Source organism: Notamacropus eugenii, chromosome X, assembly GCF_028372415.1.
Source record: "Notamacropus eugenii isolate mMacEug1 chromosome X, mMacEug1.pri_v2, whole genome shotgun sequence".
Classification (NCBI taxonomy): Eukaryota; Metazoa; Chordata; class Mammalia; order Diprotodontia; family Macropodidae; genus Notamacropus; species Notamacropus eugenii.
Genome location: NC_092879.1, coordinates 78,736,909 through 78,762,626, shown reverse-complemented (window position 1 = coordinate 78,762,626; position 25,718 = coordinate 78,736,909). Strand labels below are relative to the sequence as shown.

Below are 25,718 nucleotides of genomic sequence, written 5' to 3'. Positions count from 1 at the left end.
AAAGCAAATTTTGCTTATTCCCTTCCTTCCTCTAAATGCGACCCTCCCCCTACCCTCATCCCCAAAGAAAACGTTGAAATGGCTACCTCCATTTTAGTCTAAAGTAGCAAAACTTAGATCAATATGATAGGCTTCCAATTAGGTGGTTTGTGGTGTTCTCATTTTAAAAAAAGTTACAGTTGTGAGTGGAAAACTAAAAGCATATATTCTGAGCACAGGGTTTAAATGTATACTTTTCAAAAACAATTTTAAATGTATGTAGCTTATGTAGAAATTGATAAGATTGAATTTCATAATGTTAGTGTTACCAAATCTAGACTCATTTCCTATAATACCCTCCACAGTACCTTGCTTTTAAGAGTAATTCTGTGGATGACAGTATTTACACAGCTTTAACCCCATACCATGTTGTACATATGCAGGAGATTTCTATATTCTAGAGGTCTTCAAATGTATTTTTTATAACACTATTATTTTAGATTTTGGACTCAGCAAAGAATCTGTAGACCAAGAAAAGAAGGCCTACTCATTTTGTGGTACAGTAGAATACATGGCTCCTGAAGTAGTGAATAGGCGAGGCCATACCCAGAGTGCTGATTGGTGGTCGTTTGGCGTGTTAATGGTAAGCTCTCCGTTCAGTCCGTCAACAAACCCTTCTTCAGCACCTGTTTTGTGGCATTATATTTCTGAGTTAAGGTCATGGAAAATGAAAAACTGATTTTTTTTTGACATTTCCTATTTAAATGCTTTGTTACCTGGAGAGTGGGGAATGAAGGAAAGTTTTGACAATTTAGAGTTATCAAAAAGTACAGCTGGTGCTATGTTAAGTTTTGCCAAAAAGAAAATGAGCTTCCTTTTTGTTCTAATCTTGTCTTTATCTTGTTAGACAAAGTTGTAAATAGTGGTACTGTTATGGCGACTTTAAGGTCTTAGCTTGGAAAGACTCTGTCAGATTCTAGATTACAAGAAATGAATGTATTTAACAATTGTTTAATATATTGCACTTCTAATTGCTACCACAGGTTTGAGCACACATATGTTTAGTACACAGACACACACACACACACACACACACACACACACACACACACCTGAATATTTCTGTGACCTGTGAATGTCTTACTTCCCAGTATGTTTATCATTTGCTTTAGGACAAAGGCTGCCTTCTTTTTACTTAGTATCTCCCATAACATCTAGCATAGTGCTTGTCATAAGTAGTATAATAAATACATACTGATAGATTAGATATAGAATTCTGTATAAAATTTGCAACAGTAAAGATTTTTTTAATGAAAACACTTTACATAAGTGGTATCTTGCTATTAAACTTCTAATTATTCATTTAACAGCATATCATAATTTCTATGCTATTAGAAATAAATTTTAAGGAGCTCCTGTACACCTTGTACTGATAAGCATGTGTGACATTATTCCTGACCTCCCTTTACCCACAGTATAGTTGTAAAGACAAGACATACATCCCCATATGTATATGTACATGCATGTAAACATATATGAAACATTGAGAACAATGAAATGCAAAACTATTTAGTGCTCACCCTATATGCAACAAGAAGGCTAACTCTACTACTTAAGAGTAGTAGGAGCAGGCTTTGAGGGGAGGTGAGACTTGAGCAGATCCTTTTGAAATCTGAGTAGAATTTGGAAAGGTAGCAGGTATTACTATGAGGAGGAAAAGCATTAGGAAAGATAATAGTGAGAATGAGCACAGCATGGGGGTGAGAAGTAGGGAGGAAGAGCAGAGTGGCCCCCAGAAGGTGTACACGGTGTGTATTGATGTCTGTGAGAAGTGAAGTTGGGTTGGTAAGGTAAGATCTAGTTCTAGAGGGCTTTGGAAACCAAGCCAGAAGAATTTGACCTAGATGCTATAATATGCTACAAGATGCTTTAATAGTAGAAACTATTAAAGATTCTTAAGCAGATGAGATATGCAATAAAATCTTTGTTTTTAAAAAGGTTAATCTCACAGTGTTATATAAAATGGATTAATTGGTGAGAAGACTAGAGGCAGAGAAACCATCTAGGAGGCTGTTGGAATAATCTGGGAATAAATTTATGGCAGTAGTAACCAAAAACGTGTTGTTTTGAGTAATACAAAACAGGAGCATAAGTGAGAGGAGTGTCCAGGTTTGAGTTTTAGAATTAGGAATCCTCTTTATAGAGGTCTAGAAACCATGAGAATAAAAGAGTTTACCAAATCTAGAGAGAGAAAACAGGATTGAGGCTGAAGCCATTTTTAAAATGACTTATGTTGAGAGCTAAATAAGACTAATTGAAATTTAAAAATATTTGCATATATATTAAAAAAGAAAAACTTCTTTAATTAATTGTAGGGCTACATAATGTTGAGTCTGTTCCATTTTGTGTCTCTGTTTATCTTCATTCTTTCTAGATATCATTTTAGAAAACTTATTTCTTTTATACCATGAAATGTAATTACCTTACATCTTTTATCTTAATATTTTATTGTGTTGGTTCTAAATTTTGCTCAATGTAATTTTTTAACCTTTTCTCCTTTTTTTTTCTTTACTAAACAGGAATAAAATATGCCCCTATCTGGTATCTTTGGATGGGGAGGGCACAAGGTCTCTTAAATCTATCTTGAATGTCTATAAATTTGTATTTAGGTAATCATTTTTCTTTAATCATTAAATTCTTTGAAGTAATTCAGTTTATTTTAGAAGAAAAATAATGTGTCTGTGAGGATTTACAGGTTTCTGTGGACCTTCCAAAGGTAGGATTGGAATATTTAGTTGGTTTAACTTGCCACAGTTGTGTTATATAGTAAGAAGCTAGAAACACCAATCATTAAATGGTTTCAAAAAGTCAGGCATGTCCGCTTTTCTTGATCCTAGTTTGGCACATGATCATACTTTGAAAAAAATGTTATACATCCTAAATTATACTTAATGGACTTCTGGTATTTTTTGTTTTAGTTTGAAATGCTCACTGGTACTCTGCCTTTTCAAGGTAAAGACAGAAATGAGACCATGAATATGATATTGAAGTAAGTGTAACTCTTAAACTTATCTATTGTACAACATTCCGCATCCTCCCACCCCCCCCCCATGCCAAACAACTGCAAGCCTTTGCTTTTAGAAGTTTAGAATAATTAAGATGGAGGTAAAATAATATTTTTAAGTATAAACTGTTTTTTGGTGGTACTAAAAGGAACATTCTAACTGCCCTTATGAAAAGTACTCAGTAAAAAAAGTCTGTTGTATGGTAAATTTTAAAGTGCAGATTGGTGTTGTTATATTTCCTAATATTTTATTTTTCAGAGCAAAACTTGGAATGCCTCAGTTTCTTAGCCCTGAAGCACAAAGTCTTCTAAGGATGTTATTCAAAAGAAATCCTTCAAATAGATTAGGTATTCTTATGTTGCATGGTTTTGTAGCAAAGTGTACTGCATATTTTTTTCTAGTTGAATGATATTTTTCAGTTTTCTGATTTATTTGAATTTAGCACTTTGAAATGAACATTTTGAATTCTAGATTTTACTATTGAGAAAATAATTGTTGAAATATCTGAAATGCTGAAGGATGAATATTCTGGCTTAATCAAATGTCTTGGCTAGTAAGAGATTACCATATATACAATATATCAATCATAAGTTTTTTTTTTTTAAAGAAGTCATAGGTTCCTAGGGAAGGGCTCTTATAAATCATCTAGAAGTTCGTTTCCTTCCCAATATAAGAATCTTCTTTGTAATGTCCTTGACAAATTGTGATCTAGCCATTCCTTGAACACTCTCAGTTCCAGCAGATGCTATTGTTAGAAAGCTCTGTTGGATAGCTGTTCAATCAAAAGAACTTTTCCTTCACCCAGTAATTTCTACCCATTGGATCTCAGAGTAATAAAGAACAATTATATTCTCTCTCCCACGTGACAACCCTTTGGATATTTGATGATAGCAGTCATGTACTCATTTTCTTTTTTCATGCGTAATGTCTCTAGTTCCTTCAGTTATTCCTCATATAACATAGTTTCCATACTAGTTGTCTTCCTCTGTACTTGTAATTCTTCTTTAAGTGGGATGCTCTGAATCAAACACAGTACTACAAATGTGTTCCAACTAACACATACTAGAATAAAATGATTTCTGTTGATCTCTGGGGCTAAGATGACATTAGTTTACAAATAGCTGGGATTTTCTTATTCGTCTTGTCTCTAACTAAAATTCTCAGTTCTTTTTCATGTGTCTCCTCTGATTTCTGAACCACTGCCAGGGATACTGGGAGAGAGACTATAGAACTGGAGAAGGACAAATGTTGGTCCCTGTTTTCAAAAAAGGAGAGTCTGAATACTTTAGTCCAATAAACTTGACTTTGATTCCCAGGAAAATCTATGTTATCAAAGAGCTAATGAACATCCAGAAAAGGCAGTAGTGATCACAGAGAGCCAGCATGGCTTCATTAAGAGTAGGTAAAGCTAAACTTGCTTCATTTACTTTTTTGACAAGGTCATTACACTAGTAGGTCTGAAAAATGCTGTAGATACCATTGATCTCTTTAGAAAAGATTTTAGATTTTGGAGAAGCATCTGACCAAGTCTCTCATGTATTCATTGTGTTTGTATATCTAGTGTCTAGCACAATGCTAGCTACATGCTTGTTGACAGATTCAATTCTTGTTGGCAGGATTAAGAGATATGAGGTAGTCAGTAATGTAGGTAGGTGAATTTTAAATTGGTTGAATGACAGAAATCAAAAAGTAGTCATTAATAGGTGGATATCTGGTTGGGAAAAAAGTCTCCAGTGGAATGCCCCAGGGATCTGTCCTTGGACCTGTGCCAATTAATATTTTTATCTGTGGTTAAGATAATGGAATTGATAGTACCCTTATCAAATTTTCAAATGACATAAATCCTAGGAGGAGACCTGACCTTTTAAATGCCTGAATCTGAAACAATCTCAACAGGTCAAAAAATTCAACTAAATTGAAGGTTAAATTGAATAGAGATAAATGTGAAGTCTTACACAAAATTCTCTTGTATGCCCAAAGGAAACCTGAACATTTCATAGGATACATGGTCATACTGCATTATAATGCTAATGAAAAGTATCTACAAAAATGCCACCATGAAAATAATTGTAGTCTATGCACCAAGATGGTTGCTAAGGATGAAATGGAAGAAAAATTCAATGAATGACTTGAAAAAACACTCCAAAATAAATCAGCATGCACAGTTATACTTTATGACTTCCATACTAAGATGGGGAAAAGGATGAGAAGGAGGGAAATAAAAAGAGAAGTATGACTCAGGAAGAAGGCATGTGGGAGGACAAAGACTTATAGATTATATTCTTCAGGAGAAAAAATTGGTAGGTGCTAGACTGGTTGAGAATCAAATAACACTATATGAGATTGAAATTGATTTTGTTTTTACAGAAAGGAAAATACTTGTTATTGATTAGACATCATCCCTTAGCCAAGGATATGTGTCAGTCAGACCATTGACTTGTCAGAAATAAGATCGGAATCAATTAAAAAAATAACAAAGAATAATAATGATTAAAAGATATATCAACACAACTGATACAGATGAGCCCTGGACAAGTACTTGAAAATTAAAAATAGGGAATCAGAAACAGAAATGAAATTTATACTGACTATAATAATTTCACCCAGTATGATTAAATTATGGGATTATGGTAGGTCTGCTTGGCAGTTGGTGATATGGGACTGCAGCTCAGGAAAGAGCCTAGATCTGGACATAGAGATCTGGGAATCATCAGCCTAGAGATGGTAGTTGACTCCTTGGAGTTTATGTAGACACCAAAAGAAAACAGAAGAGGGATCAGGACAGTCTTGTGGAACACTCACAGGAGACCAAGGAGTGATAAGATGAATAGGATGAGAAACAACAGAGAACAATCTCAAAAATCCAGAAAGAATAGAGTATTGTGGAGGAGAGGATAGTCAAAAATGTTATGTGCTTCAGAGAGGTCTAGAAGAGAAGCCATTGAGAAGAGGCCATTACATTTGACAGTTCAGAGATCATTGGTAATTGAATAAACATAAGTCAAAGTATAGACCCTTGTGGCAGTTCATTTAGAGTCCTTTTGGATTCAGATCAATCCATTAAACAGCCTTTTTTCATTGCTCTTGTTCAAACTGATAGAAAATCATATAATCAGATAATCCACATTTATTTATCTTGTCTTTGAAGACTGAAATTTTTCATATGTCTTGCTGAAACCTTCATATACTAATGTTTGTCATTTCCCTGATCTATCAGTTTCAAGAACTCTATCTTTCAGAAATGGAATATGAACTAGTATGCTATGTATTCTTAACTATGCTTAGTATGACTAGTATTCTTAGCTCATGCTGGCTCCTGATGACAAATACTTCCTCTCTAGCTGTTTCTCTTTTATAGCTCATCTGGACAGAAGTCATCTCTTCTGAATTTTTATATTACTGATTTCCTGAAACCCAGGGTATAAATGCCCCATATACCCTTCTTTCTCTCATGAACTTCAAAATGGCTTAATCATTTTCTCTTAAAATTCCTACCTCTTCTACCTTTCCAGCTAGTTTTTTTCTTGTTGCTTAGAGTTAAATCCAGAATAGCCATTGACTTTTAATCCTTTTGCATGGTGAAATAGTCGGTACAACAAAACAAGTAAAAAAAATCACAGTTCTGTTTTTAGTAGAATCAGCTTTCCAAGAGCTGTCTGCATTATTCTTTGCCTCTCTTCAGGACTCATATTAACAAAACATCATCCATATCCTCCATCTGGCCAGGCAGTCTGTAGTATTCACTCCCAGAACAAACAAGCATCACTTATTTTATCTTCCTTTCACTCAAATACTGTCCACTAATTTCTACCCTTAAGTTTGTGTATTCCCATATAGGTGTATGCCTTCTTAACTTATGATACTGCTCTCTTTTCCCTTCTGTTAGATATTTCTTTTGAACAAAGTCTACCTTTCCATTTCTACATTCTAGTCATCCTTCCCATATCTATTCAACCAAAAAGTATTTATTAAGTTCCTATTATGTGTTAGTCACTAGCGATACAAACACAAAGAATAAAATGATCTTTACTTGCAAGGAGTTTACATTCTAATGTAATATGTATGAAATTATATTTAAATTTAAATTGATTTTTTAATTTTCCTTACTCTGTACATTGGCTATGAATATTCATTTAGAACAAATAAAAATGTATTTAATGCCAAATCTACACTAAGGATAATTTAATCCTTCTACTGGTTTAGAACGTACTTCAGGATCTTCAACAGTGCCACTGGAAAATGACTGTGAATATCCATTAACATTATGCCATAGATATGTAGAAATTCTAGGTGATAGACTGCCAGATAAAAGCATGTACACCATAGCTGCCTACAGATGAGAGATTTAAGATTTATCTACAGAATAGGTCCTTGAAATGGAGTAATAAGAACAAAAAAGTCATACCAATAAAAAATATTTCCATTTTTAAAGGAGCTGGTTCAGATGGAGTTGAAGAAATCAAAAGACATCTTTTCTTTTCGACTGTTGACTGGAATGTAAGTACAGTGCAATGTAGTTTGAATTAATAAGTAACTTTTTTAGCTCTTGTTATAGGATAACTTTCTAGTACTTGAGCAAAATAGATTGAAAGAAAGTAATTGTATGTGACCATTTCCAAGTAATAAATCCAAACTCTGTTTAAATTCCAGTGTGACATTTTAACTTGCTGGTACATTATAAAATAACCGTTGGCTTGAATATTTACCAGTTCAACTTTATTCAGCTTAGTAGGGCAGTAGATCCATCCTTAATAGACTTAGAGAAAATCTTTTGTGCTAAATTTTATTTTCCATCTGTAGCAACATCTAGTGTGGTGTGGTGGAGAGGATTGAAGTTAGGTTTAAAATCTGGGACCTGGGCTCCAATCCCAGCCCATGATCTTAACTAACTGTTGTGACTTTGGGTAAGTTTTTTAAGCTCTCTGTGCCTCAGTTCTCTTTTATTTGTAGAACAAAGTTGTATTAAGCTAATCCCTTCCAGTTTGGGAATTTTTGCCCTGCTCTAAATCTCTTAAAGATTTTTGACCCTGTTCCTATAAATGATCACTGGGGGAAAGAGTAAGGTGAAAGCACTTTGTAAAGAAAAGTATTTCAAGGCAAAATGCCTGCCACACTCAGAGAGAGAAATTTGGAAGTCACTCACATATTGTAGCAGATCATGTTTGTGTATGTGTTTGTGTTTGTGTATCATGTTCTGATTTGTTAAACGATTTCTTTCATTTATCTTAGTCTGACTACATAGCATGACTATAGTGAAAATATACTCAATAGGAAAGTATATGTAGAATCTATACAGAATTGTATGCAGTCGTGGGGAGGGAGGGGGGTAGTGGGGAGTAGGTGGGGAGGGATAAAATCGCAATTGTATGGCAGTGATTGTTAAACATTACAAAATAAAAAAAAAAGAAAAGAAAAAAAAAGGAAAAAAAAAAAAAAGAAAAGAAAAGAAAAGTATTGTAATGGAATTGCAAGATGCTATTTAAATCCAGCCCAACATTTGTTACTTATTAGGGTGAATAGAAGAGGGATGAAAATGAAAACATAATTTCAGTTTTTAATAAAATAGCATATTTAGAAAAGCTTTAAAAAAGTTAAGGCCCCCAAATGTGCAATCTTTAGTTAGAAAATCTGATTTCATTGTTTTTGTCTCTCAACTCTTATTTTCACTTTCTGTGTATGTAGTCCCACACAAAAGTGCTACTCTGGTGCCTCATCATGGTGTGGAGGTGACCCTGGGTTCTTGAAAGCTCTGCCAGTGGAGCCCAAGCTCTGGCAGGTTCTACTGAGTTTAACAAACTTCAGTTTACAGGCCTGGCAATGGATTTTGTGTCTATTGTCTGAGGACCATCATAGCTAAGTTTGGCAAAGCTTATTATTCAGGGCATTGGCCACCAAGTGATGACTTTTTTGACCACAGCAACTCAAAGATTGTCCACATAGGCATGGAGGAGTTGTGGTCTGCATATATGGAGGGAGCTCTCCTTCCAGTGAAACCACAGACCCTTGAAATATTGTAATATGTATGTTATATCAATCACTGCAGCATTTAGGCATTTTGCATAATCTTGTGCTGGATTGGACTGTTTATCACACTCTGAAGAATTTTTTGATGAACTCTGGGATGGGGAGGGAAACGAGAAAACACTTGCTCTCTTGGTTTAATTACAAACATCTACCTTGCAAGGGCAAGTACCAAAATGCATGCCTCTACTTATGCTTGCAGAGACAAAAAAATGTAACAGTTCGAAACTCTTTAATACAATATCTTAAAGATATTAATGGTATTCCACGAAAATTTCACTCTTGGTTTTTGTCCCTGTCTGTATTTCTGTTTCCTTCCCTACTTCCTTCTTCCCTAGACTGTCTCTTACCCTTAACTAGTCATAATAGGAACAAAAAATATTTTTATTATTTTTTATTTAAAATATATGCTCTCTAATTTTACAAGAAAATGAGTAAAATGTTGTTTGTTTCTCTCTAAATAAAATTAAAGTTGTTTTATACTTAACTGATCTGTGATTTTCTTCTACGGGGCAGTGGTTCTTCAGTAGAAAAAAAAAATCTTTCCTACCCTGCCTTCAGGCTGTTTTATGTGTTTTTCACTGAAAAATAAACTTTATCTAGTTGTTAGACAAGGTTAAATTTGAGATTTCTTTAACGTGCCTCACCTAAAAACAAAACAGCCTGTTTTCATTTATTTTTCCTAGGTCATAAAAATTCCCAGAAAGTATTTGAGATTCTAAGTGTTTCAAATTTTCAAGCATCACATAGTATGAATGAATTTTATATTGTAGAAATGCTACTTGTGTATGGTAGCCTTTGATTTCAGAATCCTTGAATTTTGCTAGTTATTCCTGCATGACCACATGGGTATGTGTTGTCATCACTAGGGAGTTGAACCAGTTTTTAATAAAATTTGAAAATGAATATTCTCATCTATTGCAAATGCAACCTTTAGCATCTCCATCCTCATTGTGTTCTTTGGCCTACTCATTCAGTTCAGTATGTCATCTCACAAGCTTAATGAACTTATTAGCAGATATTTCAAGTCTATTGAAATTTATCTGGTAAATCTGACCTGCAATGTTCCGTTTATACTTCTTAATATATTGCCATTTTGTGTAACTTGTTAAGGTTAAGCTATGACCATTATCTTCTTTAATTTGGAAAACAGAGTAATTTGTCCATGTTAGTAAGTTTTGGTATTACCCTATACTGCTTCTTTTAGAAACTATATAGGAGAGAAATTCAACCCCCATTCAAACCTGCATCTGGAAAACCAGAAGATACTTTTTGTTTTGATCCTGAATTTACTGCAAAAACACCCAAAGGTAATGCACATTTATGTGGATTAAGTTAGGTCTAATTAATTAACTAATAAAGCCAGATAAAAGTTAAAAGGGTGCAATGTTTGACTGTTAAATAATTATGCTTAATGGATTATTTTGTGTTAAATCATATGTAAACATGCCTGGGATTTGTATACAGCATATACAAGCTTCTTGGAAGAATCAGTAGATTGTAGTGATAGGAGTTAATTCCCAGTTATTTAGAACCAGACCAGTGACCATCCTGCCCAAACTGTTGTATCATCCCAAAATAGGACTCACTTTTGTTTAGACCAAAGTCTTTATGAACTAAGGTCAAGAGGAATCTTTAAAAAGGAGATATTAGAAGAGAAAGGAGCAAGGGATGGGGAAGACTGGTCATGAAATGTAAATATATATTTTTTTAATCTTGTTTTAGAATTTCTTTAATCTTTTCATTGTTTTGGTGGGGGAGTTTGAAAGAGAGGAAATAATATCTTCTATATTATTGACATACATTTTTTAATGGAATACATTTTATTTTAGGAAAGTTCCATTTTTTATCAAGATTTACCTTTAGTCAAAAAGAGTATAATTGCATGGTGTGAAAATTTTTAATTTTTATAAAATTTTTGTGTTTGAAAACTAGATTCTCCTGGAGTTCCACCCAGTGCTAATGCACATCAGCTTTTCAAAGGATTTAGCTTTGTTGCAACGACTACCATAGAAGATCAGAAAATTTCTCCTCTCACAAATATATTGCCAATAGTACAGGTAAATCTCATCTAATTGTTTTTCCAGTTAAAGGGTTATTTCCTTGGGGAAAAAAAAGTTTAATACATGTCAGTGGCCAACCTATATTATGACAGTGGTGTATTTTTCAACTTCACATTGGGGAAAATGGCAAGAAATAGTCATATCGTATTTTAAAAATGAAAAAAAACTATATTCTTTAAAAAAAAACCAAATAGGCAACATGAGCCGTGCAATATGGTGTTTTGTTTACTTTTGGCCTTGAAACTTAAGGCTTTATAAGTTTGTTGATTCCTCTTGTTTAAAAGAATCCAGAGTGTCTGTAATTCAAACTTGGTTCGTCATTTATTTAAGTTGTTTATATAGCAAGCATATACTTTCCTCAAACTCAGGTTTTTTGTGTGATTTTTAAGGTTGCTGCTAAACACAAAGTTGGGAACTAAACACAGAAAATTGTGGGAGGTCAAGTTTCCATTCTCCTTGATGGACAGATATGTTTTTAATGCATTATAATTTTTTCCCTGATTTTTTTCAAAGCAATTACATGGAAGTAGTGCACAATTTAATGATGTGTATGAACCAAAGGAGGATATTGGTGTCGGCTCCTATTCTGTTTGCAAGCGATGTATACACACAGCTACCAACATGGAATTTGCAGTGAAGGTATTGGCTCTAAATTTCTTTCTTCTATATTTTAAGTTGGGGTGATCTGCGTTAGTTATGTTCTTACTGGGGGCAGGGAGGTTGGGAAGAAAGATAAAATAAAGGAGAGGAATCTGAAGTCATATCTCATTTTGGAATAGGTTCTACCAAGAATTTCTTTTGAAGAATAGTGAATTTCATATTTATCATTATTCCTTTAAAATATGTAGTACTTTCAAAAAGTAATGTATTGTGATTGAAAAGTAATCTTCATAATTGCTCAATAATTGTTTGGATCAACATTTAAAATAGTTTAAGTAAAAGGAAATTATATGTCAAAACATATCTTCTAATTTACTTTTTCAGTCAACACTGTTATACCCTTATTTTTAAAAGAAATGGAATAAGATACAAGGAAAATCTATTTCCTTGTTCGAATGTAGACAAATATTGTGTTTACTCTTATTTTTGAGGTATTTCTAGAATATAAAATATAACTACATCCCTATGATTGGAAAAGTTTTCATGATACCTTTTGACGATTTTGTGATAAAGAAGATGAACATTTTAATTTACCCATCTTATTTCTCAGATCATTGACAAAAGTAAGAGAGACCCCTCAGAAGAAATTGAGATTTTGATGCGTTATGGACAGCACCCCAACATTATCACTTTAAAGGATGTAGGTATTAATTTTTTTAAAAAATCTGATGAATGTTAAGCAATCTGGTGAATCTGATGAATGCTTAATGAATTATTTTGTGTTAGATCACATATGAATATGCTTAATTTTTGTAAATATCATGTACAAGCTTCTTGGAAGAATCTGAGGATTGTAGCGATAAAAACCAATTCAGAGTTATTTGGGACCTGACCAGGATCTTTGCCTTGTTCAAACTGTTGCTACACATCATTGATGTAGACTAGTATTGAGTTTCCTGAAACAGTGCTCACAAGTCTTTGGGTGAATCACTTTTGTTTGGACAGTAGTCTTTAGGAAATAGGATTAAGGAGTCTTTAAATAGAGGATATTGGAGAATGGCTGACCAAGTTATGCCATATAAATGTGATCGAATACTACCTTTCCAGAGGACTCAGGATGAAGCATGGCACTCATCTCCTAACAGAAAAGTGGTGGCTTCAGGGTGTGAATTAAGACATTTTTTAGTGGATGTGGTCGTTGCTGTAATTTGTTTTGCTTGACTATAAATGTAACAAAAGTTTTGTTTTTCTCACTAGATGGAAGAGAGGCAGATTGTCATTGATTGAAAAAAATTAATTTAATTAATGATAAAAAGTATAATATCCAAATCACCTTTTGTTTTTTTTTTTCAAACAGGTCTATGATGATGGTAGATATGTTTACCTTGTTACTGAATTGATGAAGGGAGGAGAACTGCTTGATCGTATTCTCAGACAAAAATATTTTTCAGAACGGGAGGCTAGTGATGTACTATATATAATAACTAAAACAGTTGACTACCTTCACTGTCAAGGAGTAAGTCAAAGTCATTTCATTCAATTCAGTTCTGGCAGCTGTATTTGTATAAACTCAAGGTGATGGAAGGGATACTTTGGCACATCAGCTCAGGCATCGTTCCCCTGTAAAACCTTCCTAGGCAGGTGCCTGTATCCAATTTAAATAATAATGATAGTAATGATAATAATGACAGCTGACATTTGTGTATTGCTATGAACGAAGTACTTGTACTGAGCACTTTATAATTTTTATCTCATTTGATCTTCACTGGAAGAAGTAGGGGCTATTACTGTCCCCATTTTACAGATGAGGAAAGTGAGGCAAACAGGTGAAGTGACTTGTCTAGGGTCACACAGTAAATATCAGAGACCTGGTTTGAACTCACATCTTCCTGACTCCAGGCACAGTGCTCTATCCAGTGGGCCACCTGGCTACCCAGAAAAGTCACTGTTATAACTTCCTTGGTAACCATTTCAATGTCAAATGTCAATAAATTATTTATGTCCGGCTTACATCTCTTCTACATTTAACCCATTCCTACTTCTAGCACATTTAGAGATAGATGTTTTCTTTCTGCCTATTGGACCACTCCTCAGTTTCTTTTGCTAGACGCTCATTCACATCCCACCCTTTAACCAAAGGTATCCTTCAAGGTCAGTCCTGGCCTTCTTCTCTTCTCCCACTATTCTACTTCAGTTGGTGATCTCATCAGCTTCTTTGGATTGAATCACCTTCTCTGTGCTGATGATTCTCAAATCTGTCACTTCTGCCTCAGTCTCTCTCTAGTCTCACGTCTCTGGCTGCCTTTCAGACATCTTAAACTAGATATCAAGTAGGTATTTTAAACTCAACACGTGCAAAGCAGAACTCATTATCTTTCCCCCTAAACACTACCCCACTTCCCATATTACTATAGAGGATAATATCATCTTCCCAGTCCCTCCGGGTCACAACCTAGATGTTATCCTTGACTCTTCACTGTCTCTCACACCCCTCTCTCCTCTCCATGACCTGTTACTGAGGTCTGTCAATTTCACCTGTGCACTGTCTCTCAAATATTCCCCCTTCTCCTTTCTGATGCTTCCACTTTTCTAGTGAAAGCCCTTATCACACCTGGACTGTTGCAATAAGCTGTTGGGGGATCTGCCTGAATTGTCTCCCTGCCTCAGTCCATCTTCTCTTCAGCCACTAAAGTGATTTTTCTGAAAGCTCAGGTCTATGTCATGTCCCTACTCAAAAAACTCCAGTACCTCCATATCCCCTCCAGGATCAAATACAAAATTCTCTGTTTGGTGTTTAAAGCCCTTATAACCTAGTACACACACACATACACACACTTTTCCAGCACACTTTATCTGCCACCACATACACTTCAGTCCAATTACTTACCAGAAATAAAACACTTCACCTCTCAACTCTAGGCATTTTTTATGTCTGTCCTTCATGCCTAGAGTGCTTTCCCTCCTCACCACCTACTTATTTCCCCGGTTTCAAGTGCCAACTAAAATCTCATCTTCTAGAGGAAGCTTCCCAACCCCTCTTAATTCTAGTGCCTTTCTGTATAGCTTATTTGTACATATTTGTCTCTCACGTTAGATTGTGATCTGCTTGAGCACAGGGACTATCTTTTGTCTCTTCTTGTATCCCCAGCACTTAGCCCAGTTTCTGAGACACGGTAGGTACTTAATAAATGTTAATTGACTGACTGACTGCTTTAGTACATCAGTAAAGTTAGAAACAAAAATGCAATGCATATTTCATGCCTAAAGTTTTAACTTCTGTTTCCTCAGTGGTCCTGTTTTTACTTCTTCACTTATTGTGGCACAGTTCTTCGAATTTGTTTACAAATTATCTATAACCCTCTAATTAGGAAACTTTTAGTCCACTGGGAGCCTTAGGTCTTCTGTCATCCTCTGAAATAGTCTTTCATCATCCATCTTATTAATGTGATTCAATTTGTAAAAACACTCTATTTGGGCACTGCAGTTTTGAAAGAGAAATGTGTAGGTACTTAAACATCATTTTCCATTTGGGATACTGTGTATAATTATGGTCTCTGTGCTTCGTAAGAGACAACACACCCAGAAATAAATATTCAAAGGATATATAATAGCTTACACAGAAAGGGAGACCAGAAAGATTAAGGCTCGTGGTGAAGGCTAAGTAGAGATGTAATTCAGATCTGTAAAATGGCATAGGTAAAGCAAATAGAAATTCATTTACCAGATTTTTAAATGATAGAGATAGGAAAAAAATCTTGAATTTTGAAAGAGGAGGTAATTTTAGAACATACCAGAGAAAGTATGACTTCTGAGAGTTATTTCTAATGTGGAGATCTTTACCTTAAAAGTTTGTAGAGGCTGAAATAGATATAGGTTCACAAAGAGCTTGGGTAACTCATGAACTAATAATTCACACATTAGCTACTAAAATAAAGGATAACTTTTGGAGATGCACATTTTGAGGACACACTCTTCTCCTAAATTTCCTTGGGTGTTATTGGGTCAAATGAACAAAAGCATTTTATTGAACCACATATATGCAAGGTACTGCACTAGGCACTGTACAGCCAGTGACACTGACCCCCTAGCTATTCCATCAACAAGACCTTCTGTCTCTTGGTTCTGAGTATCTTCTCTGGCTGTCCCCTGTACCTGGAACATTATCCCTCTTCCACTCCTACTCCTGACCTCCCTGGCTCTCTTTAAGGGCCTTCTACAAGAAACCTTCTGTCACCCCTCTTAATTCCAGTGCTTTCTCTCTTTTAATTATTTCCTATTTATTCTGTATATAGCTTTCTTTGCATTTATTTGTTCGCATGTTATTTCCCCATTGGATTATAAGGTACCTGAAGGCAGAGACTTGTCTTTTGCCTCTTTTCTATCCGTAGTGCTTTAGCATGGTGTCCGGCACATAGTAGGCACTTAAAAATATTTATTGAATTGAATACAGAAAAATATTTGACTTGAATACAGAGCTGAGTAGGATACAGATCTAACTCTCAAAGAGCTTCTAATTTCACAAGGAAGATAAAACGTGTTTACGAATATTCTACTAAAAGAGAAGTGCAGATAGTACCCTAGAGGTGCTCTAAAGAGAAAGATTCATGACTCCAGCTTCATGTAACAAGTAGCATTGGAGAATGGCACTTTAGCAAGCAGATATGAAGATGGGAGGAAAGACATTCCTGGTGGAGGGGACAAAATTCATGAGACACAGAAATGACCCAGCGCAGAAAGTTACTTAGAATGAGAAGTGCTCCATTTGGACTGGAGAAGGAGACTGTGGAGGAAAGTGGTAGATGAGACTAGGAAAAGCAGGTTGGGTCAGATTAGGAAGGACCCTGAATACCAAGCTGAAGAATTTGGACTTTATTTGGTAGATAAAGAAGAGCCACAGAAGCTTTTTGAGCCCAGGGACTGACATGTTCATATTGACTTAGTATGAATAGAATCGGAAGATTTTAGAATTGGAAGAGACTTGACAGATGATTAGTCCCGTGGCCCATTTCCTGCCCCCTCCACCCCATTTTACAGGTGAGCTAACTGAAGCTTAGCAATGTTAAATAACTTGCCTGAGATCATTCAGGTGGTAAATGGCAAAGCAGAGCTTTCTGACTTCAGCTAGTGGGTTTCTCTTGTACCATGCTGCTCCCTTAGCAGGCGTTTTTTTTCCTTCATTTTTTTGGGGGAGGGGGGCACGGAGGTGAGGATTGAGGGAACACAATTATGAATGAAATTTATATTTTTCCTCATTTCTATAGAATATAAGTTCAAATTTCTGTCACATTTTATGTCACTTAGATACTTTATGAGCATCATATTCATAGAGCTCATGATAATGGAAAGGTTAAGGAATTAATGAAATCATATATTCCTTATTAGTTCTCTGCTTTGTGCCCGAGGGTCCTAATTGAACTCCTTTTTAATCAGTTAAATAACGCTTTTACTTAATTATTATTTAAATTCCTTACTAAATCTCTTCTGAATTCAACAGTGAAACATTAAAGAATTGTGTGAGAGCATATGTGGCATGTTTCCATCTTATGTAGTAATATTGGGACCTGCTGGGCAGGAAACTGTATTGTTTCATTTTCCACCCATCTCTCTTCCTGGTGTCTGTAGTAATGACAGCGGGAGGTTGAAAGCTTGTCCTATCCTCCCATTATGCAGTCTGCTCAAGGAATTTGGTTTGTGAAGGATTTTATTAAAAGTCTGACATCAAGAAAGGAGTAGTTAGATAGGGAACATCCTGAAGTAAATTAAGAAGGAATCATGGATTAGTTTTTACAAGGAAGATAGATGATTAAATGCTTTAAATTGTATAAAATTTGATTGATTAGTACATATTGATATAAGAAAATAGTGTGAGAATTAATATTGAACAGCAGCCACATTCTGTGGTGGAAGGCATTTGGATTAGGAATCAGGAGACCTGAGTTCTGGTCTTGGCTTTGCCACTAATTGGCTGTGTAACATTGAATTTCTCTCTTTATTTCCTCATCTATAACATGACGGATTGAACCAGAAAACTTTGAAGGCCCCTTCCAGCTCTAAAATTCTCTGATACACATGACTAATTTTTTAAAAAACTTGACTTAGAAATAGAGCCAGAAGAACCATACCTACAGAAATATATATTCATCCTTTTCCTTGCCAAGCCTTACTCCCTCTTGAACCCAAGACTATTGCATTGATAGCAGACAAGAATTTCTGGGTTGCAGTGAGTAATTCACTTGTGAGTAACATAGAGTTGATTCTTCTGAGCAGAAATTCTGCCTTCTCTTCTATGCATTTTTAAAAAATCTATATTAGATGTCAAACTAGGATTTTTTTCATAAACTACACACACACACACACACACACACACACACACACACACACACGAGCTGAATAGGTTTTACTCCATTAGAACTTCACATATCACTAAAGAACTGCTTTTCAAACATTTTCATTCCGCAAGCCATCACCAAAATTGTGATTTAAGGTGTGAGTTGACATAGTAGAATGGTCAGTAGTGGCCCAAACAAAGATGGCAGAGGGTAAGATTTTATTCTTCAAGTATAGAGATAGCTGGAGGAGGCCAGTAATTGCTATGTATAGCATAGTATGCACAAAGTTTAAGGCCCTTGGTAAATCGTGGTAGGTAACTATCTTATGGATAATCCAGTTTTGAGACTTTTCAGTGAAAGAGTAACATGGTCAAAAGAAATTCAAAAGTTTTGTAAATGGGGAAATTCTAAATTTTCAAAGTACTTATGATTTTTTTGTTTTGCATGTCTTTATTAGGAGCCAGCATTTAAAGTGTCTTTCATTTTATTTTCAAGGTGGTTCATCGAGACCTTAAGCCCAGTAATATTTTATATATGGATGACTCAACTAACGCTGATTCTATTAGGATCTGTGATTTTGGGTTTGCTAAACAACTTCGAGGAGAAAATGGACTTCTCTTAACTCCATGCTATACTGCCAACTTTGTAGCACCTGAGGTAACCTTCAAATCATATGTCATTTTATAATTCTGCATTTGTCATGTGATAAAATTGTGTGAGGTGGTGGGATGTATTTTGTTCAGTTTCTGCTCTGTGTTCTTTTCTATGAATTGAACATGTTAGATGTGATCAATTTAGAGTAAACAACATAAAGTAACAATGGTGTTTATCTTATTTTACCAACCTAAGAAGATAGTGTTGTCTTCCGGTACTAATCTTCAGTCTTCTAAACCAACTGGATCAGATTATACTATGAGTTCTTCATTTTTCTAGAATCACAGGACACTAAGGACCTGAAAGGCAAAATGGTCTGTTCTCAAAGTCTTACAGTGGCAGAGTTGGGACCCAGATGTCCAGACTCCCAGGCTAATTTTTGTTTTAAGAAAATAGATTCAAAAGTTAGAGCTCTGTCACAAAGAGATTTTACCTCCCACATAAAGATTTCATGTATGAGTGATTGTCTTCCTTTCCTCTCACACCTTAGGAAGGAAGGCAAGAGAAGAAGAAGGAGCCAGGTAGATAGTTGGGTGGATACATATATATCAACTGTGGGTTACCTAGAATTTAGCCCCAACTACATTTTGCTCCACCAGGCTGGATCCTGAAGCTTCTCCTAAGCCTGGTTTGTAGGGGGCATCAGGCATTGGACGTTCTAGAGCAGAGGAGCGGCAGCAGCAGTGTTACTACAGCCTGGCTTCAAAGTCCTCAGTTTCTCACTTTATCCATTTAGCTTGTTGCCTGGTGAATGTGAGCATGGGCAGAGCAGAGAATGGCATGTCTGAAGCTCCTTCCTTGTGCTGCAGTGCCCAACAGGCACTCCATAAATATTTGTTGAGCTGAATTCCATCTCCCTTTTTTCTTAGTGTACAATAAGATTTGAAATTCTTGACCCTAATGAAGAGATAAATGTAAGCCTTCCTTCTGTATGTGAGTGGGATGAAGGAAATGCTGGGGATGACACAACCCACTGGTGACTTGCTGATTTCCCTTTTTCTGTCTAGCAAACTAAGAAAAGGTTAAGGGAAGACCTGTTGGAGGTGAAGAAATACAATGTGACTGGCTGGGGAGCCAGGAGCCTGGAGGCTGGGGTTCACTTCTGAGCAAGTCAGTTTACCTTTCTGTGCCTCACTTCTCCCTTCAGCCACAAAAGGGGAGTAAGAATTCACCACCTGGTTCACCGGGTTGTTGTGAAGAAAGCACTTTGTAAACCTTAATTTGTAACATCAAGGAAAGAAATTGACTGGAAAGACTCACTGCCATAGGGGATAGAGTCCTGTACTTGGAGGAGGAAGATTTGAATTCATATCTCACCTGAGACATGTCACGGCCAGACAGGTCTATTTGGACCTCAGTTTCCTCATCTATAAAATGGGGTTAATAATGACCTTTGTTTCACAGGGTCGTTGTTGTGAGGATCAAATGAGGTAATGTATATTGAAACACTTGGCAAACCTTAGATAAATGAGAGCTTTTATTAGTACTCATATTTCTCTATTGCCTCCATGGTAGATCAGATCCTCTTCTATCCTTTTGACAGTCCTAATATGACTGCAATGTGTTTCATGCTCCTTAATCTAGATCATTCTTAATTTCTTTCTTCAGATAAGTGAGGGGGTGAGATCTGCTGCAGCTGATAGGGTGTTTAGCAGTTCTTCATTATGTGGAGTTGGGATCCCTGTTTGTATTATTTGTGGGAGTCAATTGCACAAGTGGAAAACCTCTTCAGCTACTCAATTTTCCTTTTTTGTTTTTGAATTCTCTGGTTGAAAAAACACTTGAATTTTGGATTACTTGTTAGTTATACACTTACTCATATCTGGCAACTGTCAAAGCCAAATAAGATTTTTAGTCTTTTTATGAAAACTTTATGCTGTTATGCAATTCTGTGTTAATGCATTAATAATATTTCTATTTTGTCCATATGCCTGGAGGCTTTTGCAGTGGACTAATTTTTCTAAGTGAAAAGAATGTGACTATTTCATTTCCTTGGTATTTTTTTCACATACTTTTAAACTTATGTTCATTTCATAGAAAACTTTCAACTGAATATACTGTTTGGTTATAATTTGATTGAGTTAGTATTATGTCCAATTTCAAAAAATTATGATAGATTATCTAAGACATTCACAGTTAATCCACTATATTTTTCTGACCTAAATAGACTTTTTTTCCCAAGAAATGGTTGCAAAACATAAACCAAATTCCTTCATGCCTTCATATTGATCGTATACTGTCTTGTGACATTTCTTGTGTTGTCTTCTATTGCTATTTGGCTCCTCATATTGTTCACTCTTTCATGAGTAGATGTATCTCAGCTCTCTCAGGCAGGGCCGTGTTTTATGCCTCTGTTTTTGTTTTTGCAACTGCTCGTTCCCCTCTAGCTCTTAAGAAAGTCCTGTGCCCTTGTGCGCACTCACACAAGTACTGAAACAATATTCAGTGAATATTTACTCAAAATTAAAAAGACCTCAAGTTTTTAATGATCGTGATCACAGAGCTTTATACCTAGTAGGGGCTAGAGATCATTTAACTGATGAGGAAACTGAGGCTCACAGAAGATGAGGGACTTGCTTAAGGTTAACCTGCTGGCACCGGAGCCCAGACCTCCTCACGCATAACCAAGTAGCCTTTCTCTTCTTCCTCTGAAGGCTCTTCTAGATCACTAATATCTTTGAGATTCTGGTTCAGGAAGTCATTCAACTTGATTTGGGGTAGAACAACTACAGAAATGTATTGAATTTTTAATCCACAGTTAATACTTCTAATGTTGTTTCTCTATACCTCTAATTTGTGTTTCTTAGGTTCTCATGAGGCAAGGCTATGATGCTGCTTGTGATATTTGGAGTTTGGGTGTCCTGTTTTACACAATGCTGGCTGGGTAAGAAATATTCAGGCCTCACTCACTATTAGTTTGGGGGGTGAAAATAGTCCTAAAGGAAAGGACAGTTTTCATTTGTCAAAGGTTCTGCACTTTTTCTTTCAAAATTGACATGAGTGCTGTGTCCTAATAGATCTTATTGATTAGATAGCTATACTGAAGTAACTTGTCCATTTATAGTCATTTGATGATACTTTGATCAAGCCAAAAATTTGAGCCTTTGAACAAAAGGATGTTTTCAAATTAAAATTCTTAATAGGATCTAATATTAATTTGATATAGTAGTCTGTTTTTAAAACTTTGTAAAAAGTAATATTTGATAAGAAAGTAAGTGGCACGTATAAGCCAGAAGTCACCCAGTTTATTGCTACTGAGTCATAGTTAAAGGCTAGAAGTGAAATATGACTCTTAATAATACAGAAGGAATACTCGATAAGATCAGCAAATAACTTCTTTCAGTTTAAATGGAGACCTGTGCCTGCCTTGAAAGGGCTTAATAAAATGCCTGAAATATTTGAAGTGTGATAACAATTGCTGATGTTAACGTTGGCAATATACACCTGATAACCCAGATGTCTTGTGGCTCTTAATAATGAGTCCTCTTTTCGGTAGTTTTCTTTCAAAGTGAAAACAATGTTTCTTGCTGTCAAGTTTGTTCTGAGAAACCTTAGTAGGGGAATAACCACTAATTTAGTCAGTCAGCAAGCATTTATGAAGCACCTACTATGTGCCAAGCACTGTGGATACAAAGAAAGGCAAAAGATAGTCTCTGCCCTGGAGGAGCTCAGAGTCTAATGGAGAAATTTGTAAGGCTTATAATGTATGAAGATTGGTGAGTAGCTTAATAATATATTGAGATGTGAATTGTTTTAAAAAGTCTATGTAAAACAATCTGAATATAATGCTGGAGATGTAGATGTACCATAAGCACTTCTTTCATATAAAAAGTATGGCTTTTAAATGTTTTGTAATTACGTAGAGGGTTTGTCATAATTTGTATTTAAAATCATTATGAAAATCATCGTATATTTGTATAAAAATCATCATACAAACCTCAGTAAAGTGCTTATCAGTAAATTTAGTAGTTGCATTGGTGAAAGGCTGCATATCAGCCTTTGGCATACCAAAACAAACCATTCAGAAGGAATGATTCGCATTAAAGTTTTCTATCCCTAGAATACTAATTGTAGTTTATTAGATTCACACATTATCTACTCCATCGTTGGGGAAAAAACTTCTAGGTTGAATTTTTTTTTCCACAGTTGACCAATATTAGATGGAGCATCAGTTAGTTAGATCTTTTAACACTAATTATAGAAAATTTGCTCTCCCCAGCTTTTTTTTTTTTTTAACAGACCCAAACAGTGGGTGCATTACCATCTGCTCTGATGTTGGTGTACCCATTTGTTGTTCCTTTTCCCTGTGAAAGGTAAATTCCAGCGAATTGTGTGGGTAGGGGGAGGGGTTGAGAAGACCTGGGATTTCATTGGTGTAGCAAACTACACTGAGGAAACTTCCTCTACCCATGTGTTGTATAAGCCTCTTCTCTCCAGTTTACTGCCTTAAGAGAGCTGCCTGAGGCACAGAAAGGGTAAGTGACCTGCCCAGGGTTGCACAGCCTGGATGGGTCAGAGGTGTATCTTAAATCCAGGTCTTTTTGACTCCAGGGCTGACTGTCTGTCCGTTCTGTCTCTCCAAGAAATGAAAGAAAGTAACAGTTGATGAGATTTTAAAAATTAAATGTCAAATTTATGTGCAAATTTTTGTTCCTCTTAGTATATATCATGTCTTTAATTGATATTTAGAAAATAGTTTCCAAATTAAGGCATGCAGCCTCTTACAGTGTGTCACCTGAAAGGTGTCGACAAAAAGGTACTGAAGTGAGAAAGTTTGTTTTTCAATTTCTGAAACAGTTTAACCCTCAATAAATAGTGACTGTCTTATAAACTATCATTAAAATGTTTTACTTGGAAGAGAATTCACTTCTTCAAACTTATAGATCTCTGAATACATGCAAAATAGAGACTTTATTCTGGTTGGGAATTTGTGGTTTGTTAATAATTTCTTGGGGAAAAATTACAACATTGGCTTTGTCTTCTGGTTTAGTTTCAAGCTAAGAACTCTATATTAAAAGTTAGATTGTTGAGCACAAAATGCATACACCCCTGTAGGTGCAGGTTAAATATTCTTATTAACTTTACAATACAGCCAACATTTAGTAAGGAGAAGGAAATGGCAAACCACTCTGGTATCTCTGCCGAGAAAACTCCAGATGGGGTCATGAAGAGTCGGATGTGACTGAAATGACACAACAACAAAAACCATGTGCAGAATATTTTGGTAATGGGTCTAATGTTGTGTACCATTAATTTGGATGGAAAAAGAGATACGGACAATAACAAAATTGAGTAGTAGGTAGATAACCTTCATTCTTTAGTGACTATTTTCTTGAAGTCTTATATTCATATTTTATTAGATTTATTGTATATGTAATCTTTGATTGGCTTCTAAAATGTGCATTCTTTTTGTGTTTGTTTTATAGCTATACTCCTTTTGCTAATGGTCCCAATGATACTCCTGAAGAAATCCTGTTACGGATAGGTAGTGGAAAATTCTCTCTAAGTGGTGGCAACTGGGACACTGTTTCAGATGCAGCAAAGGTGTAAATATGTTTTATTATAACATTCTTAAGGCCTGCAATTATATTGTGGACTACTAAAGTATTTTAAATGAATGAATAAAAGAATGAGCATTCATTATGTGCTTCCTTATGTGTCAAGCACTGTGCTGAGTATTGGGGATACAAAGACAAGAGAAAAACGGGCCCTGTTCCTCCTGGGTCTCTTCTTACCTCTCTGACCTCTCCTTCTCAGTCTCTTTTTATGGCTCTTCTACCAGGGTTTTTGTCCCGATCCTTGTACTCTTATTTCTCTATGTTGCTTCACTTGGTGATTGCCATTTTTTATGCCTACATGCTCAAATCTACCTATCCTGCCCCAAGCTATGTGTTGACCTTCATTCTTCCGTCTGCAGTTGCCTTTCAGACATCTCAAAGTAGGTGTCTGATAGATAAATTAAATTCACCATGTTCAAAACAGCTCATTATCTTTCCCCTAAACCCTCTCCCTACCTCCTACCTTCTTTATTACTGTAGAAGGAAACAGTATCCTCTCCCATTCCCTGAAACTTGCAGTCTAGGAGTCATCCTGGACTTCTTGTTATCTCTCACTCCTCCATGTCCAAGCTATTGCCAAGGCCTGCAACATCTTAGATATTCCCCCTTCTCTCCTCTGACACTGTCTTCCTCTTCCCTCACCTGGACTCTTTTCTTAGCATCCTAATTGGGTTTTCTACTTCTAGGCTCTCACCTCTCCATATAGACTTCCTGCAGCTGCCAAATTAATATTCCTAACACAGATGTCACCATGTCATTTCCCTGCTCAGAATTCTTTAGTGGCTCTTTATTTGCCTCCAGGATAAAATATAAATGCCTCACACTGGAACTTGAGGGCCTCCAAAATCTGACTCCTACCTACATCGAAGCCAAACTACCTACTGGCTGTTCCCCAAACTTGACATTCCCATCTGTCACTTCTGGGCCTTTGGACAGACCTGTTTCCTGTCTCTCGAAAATACTCCCTCCTGCCCTCTGTTTCTTCCTCCAAGAGCCAGCTCATTGGCTTCTTTCTACGTGAAGCTTTTACTAATCTTTATTAGTAACCCTCTATTATTATACTGTCATATTGTAGGAGTAGTGTAGGAGTTGAAGATAAGCTCCTTGGCTATTTTGTTGTCTTTGTATCTCCAAGGCCTTATACCTAGTAGGTACAAAATAAATCTTTGTGGAATGAGGTGTTTGTAAAATATTAAGTGAATTTATTAAATTATATCAGCAGATTAGGGGTTTACAGAGTATCTGATGCTTTCTCTGCCTGTATTTCAGTGCTGAATGCTGATAACTCAATTAACCATGTGTGGATTATCAATAACTAGATTCTGATTCCAGGCTGACTTTGCCCTGCCCTGTTCTGGGTCATGTTCCCCTGCTACCAAATCATATCTGTTTATAGAATGTAAACAAACTTCAGTGCTAGAAAAGCCAAGTGTAATTAGCAAGGTAAAT

The 25,718-nt window shown here is 35.8% G+C and overlaps 1 protein-coding gene across 4 annotated transcripts in view; it reads left to right on the top strand.

The window, feature by feature from the left end:
• RPS6KA6 (ribosomal protein S6 kinase A6) overlaps positions 1 to 25,718 on the top strand; it is a 108,185-nt gene that overhangs the window by 58,024 nt on the left and 24,443 nt on the right. For 3 of the 4 annotated variants that reach the window (XR_011971175.1, XM_072626536.1, XM_072626535.1), the window contains exons 9-20: positions 480 to 622; positions 2,958 to 3,028; positions 3,303 to 3,391; positions 7,477 to 7,541; positions 10,273 to 10,375; positions 11,001 to 11,125; positions 11,642 to 11,767; positions 12,339 to 12,428; positions 13,086 to 13,244; positions 18,553 to 18,714; positions 21,519 to 21,595; positions 24,138 to 24,255. Coding sequence is in view for 2 of the 4 variants with exons in the window: in XM_072626536.1 (XP_072482637.1) it covers positions 480 to 622; positions 2,958 to 3,028; positions 3,303 to 3,391; positions 7,477 to 7,541; positions 10,273 to 10,375; positions 11,001 to 11,125; positions 11,642 to 11,767; positions 12,339 to 12,428; positions 13,086 to 13,244; positions 18,553 to 18,714; positions 21,519 to 21,595; positions 24,138 to 24,255 (1,328 nt within the window). In the remaining 2 variants the exon portion in view is untranslated. Of the gene's footprint in view, positions 1 to 479; positions 623 to 2,957; positions 3,029 to 3,302; positions 3,392 to 7,476; positions 7,542 to 10,272; positions 10,376 to 11,000; positions 11,126 to 11,641; positions 11,768 to 12,338; positions 12,429 to 13,085; positions 13,245 to 18,552; positions 18,715 to 19,718; positions 20,142 to 21,518; positions 21,596 to 24,137; positions 24,256 to 25,718 lie in introns of all 4 variants that reach the window. The other variant, XR_011971176.1, reaches the window with a different exon arrangement.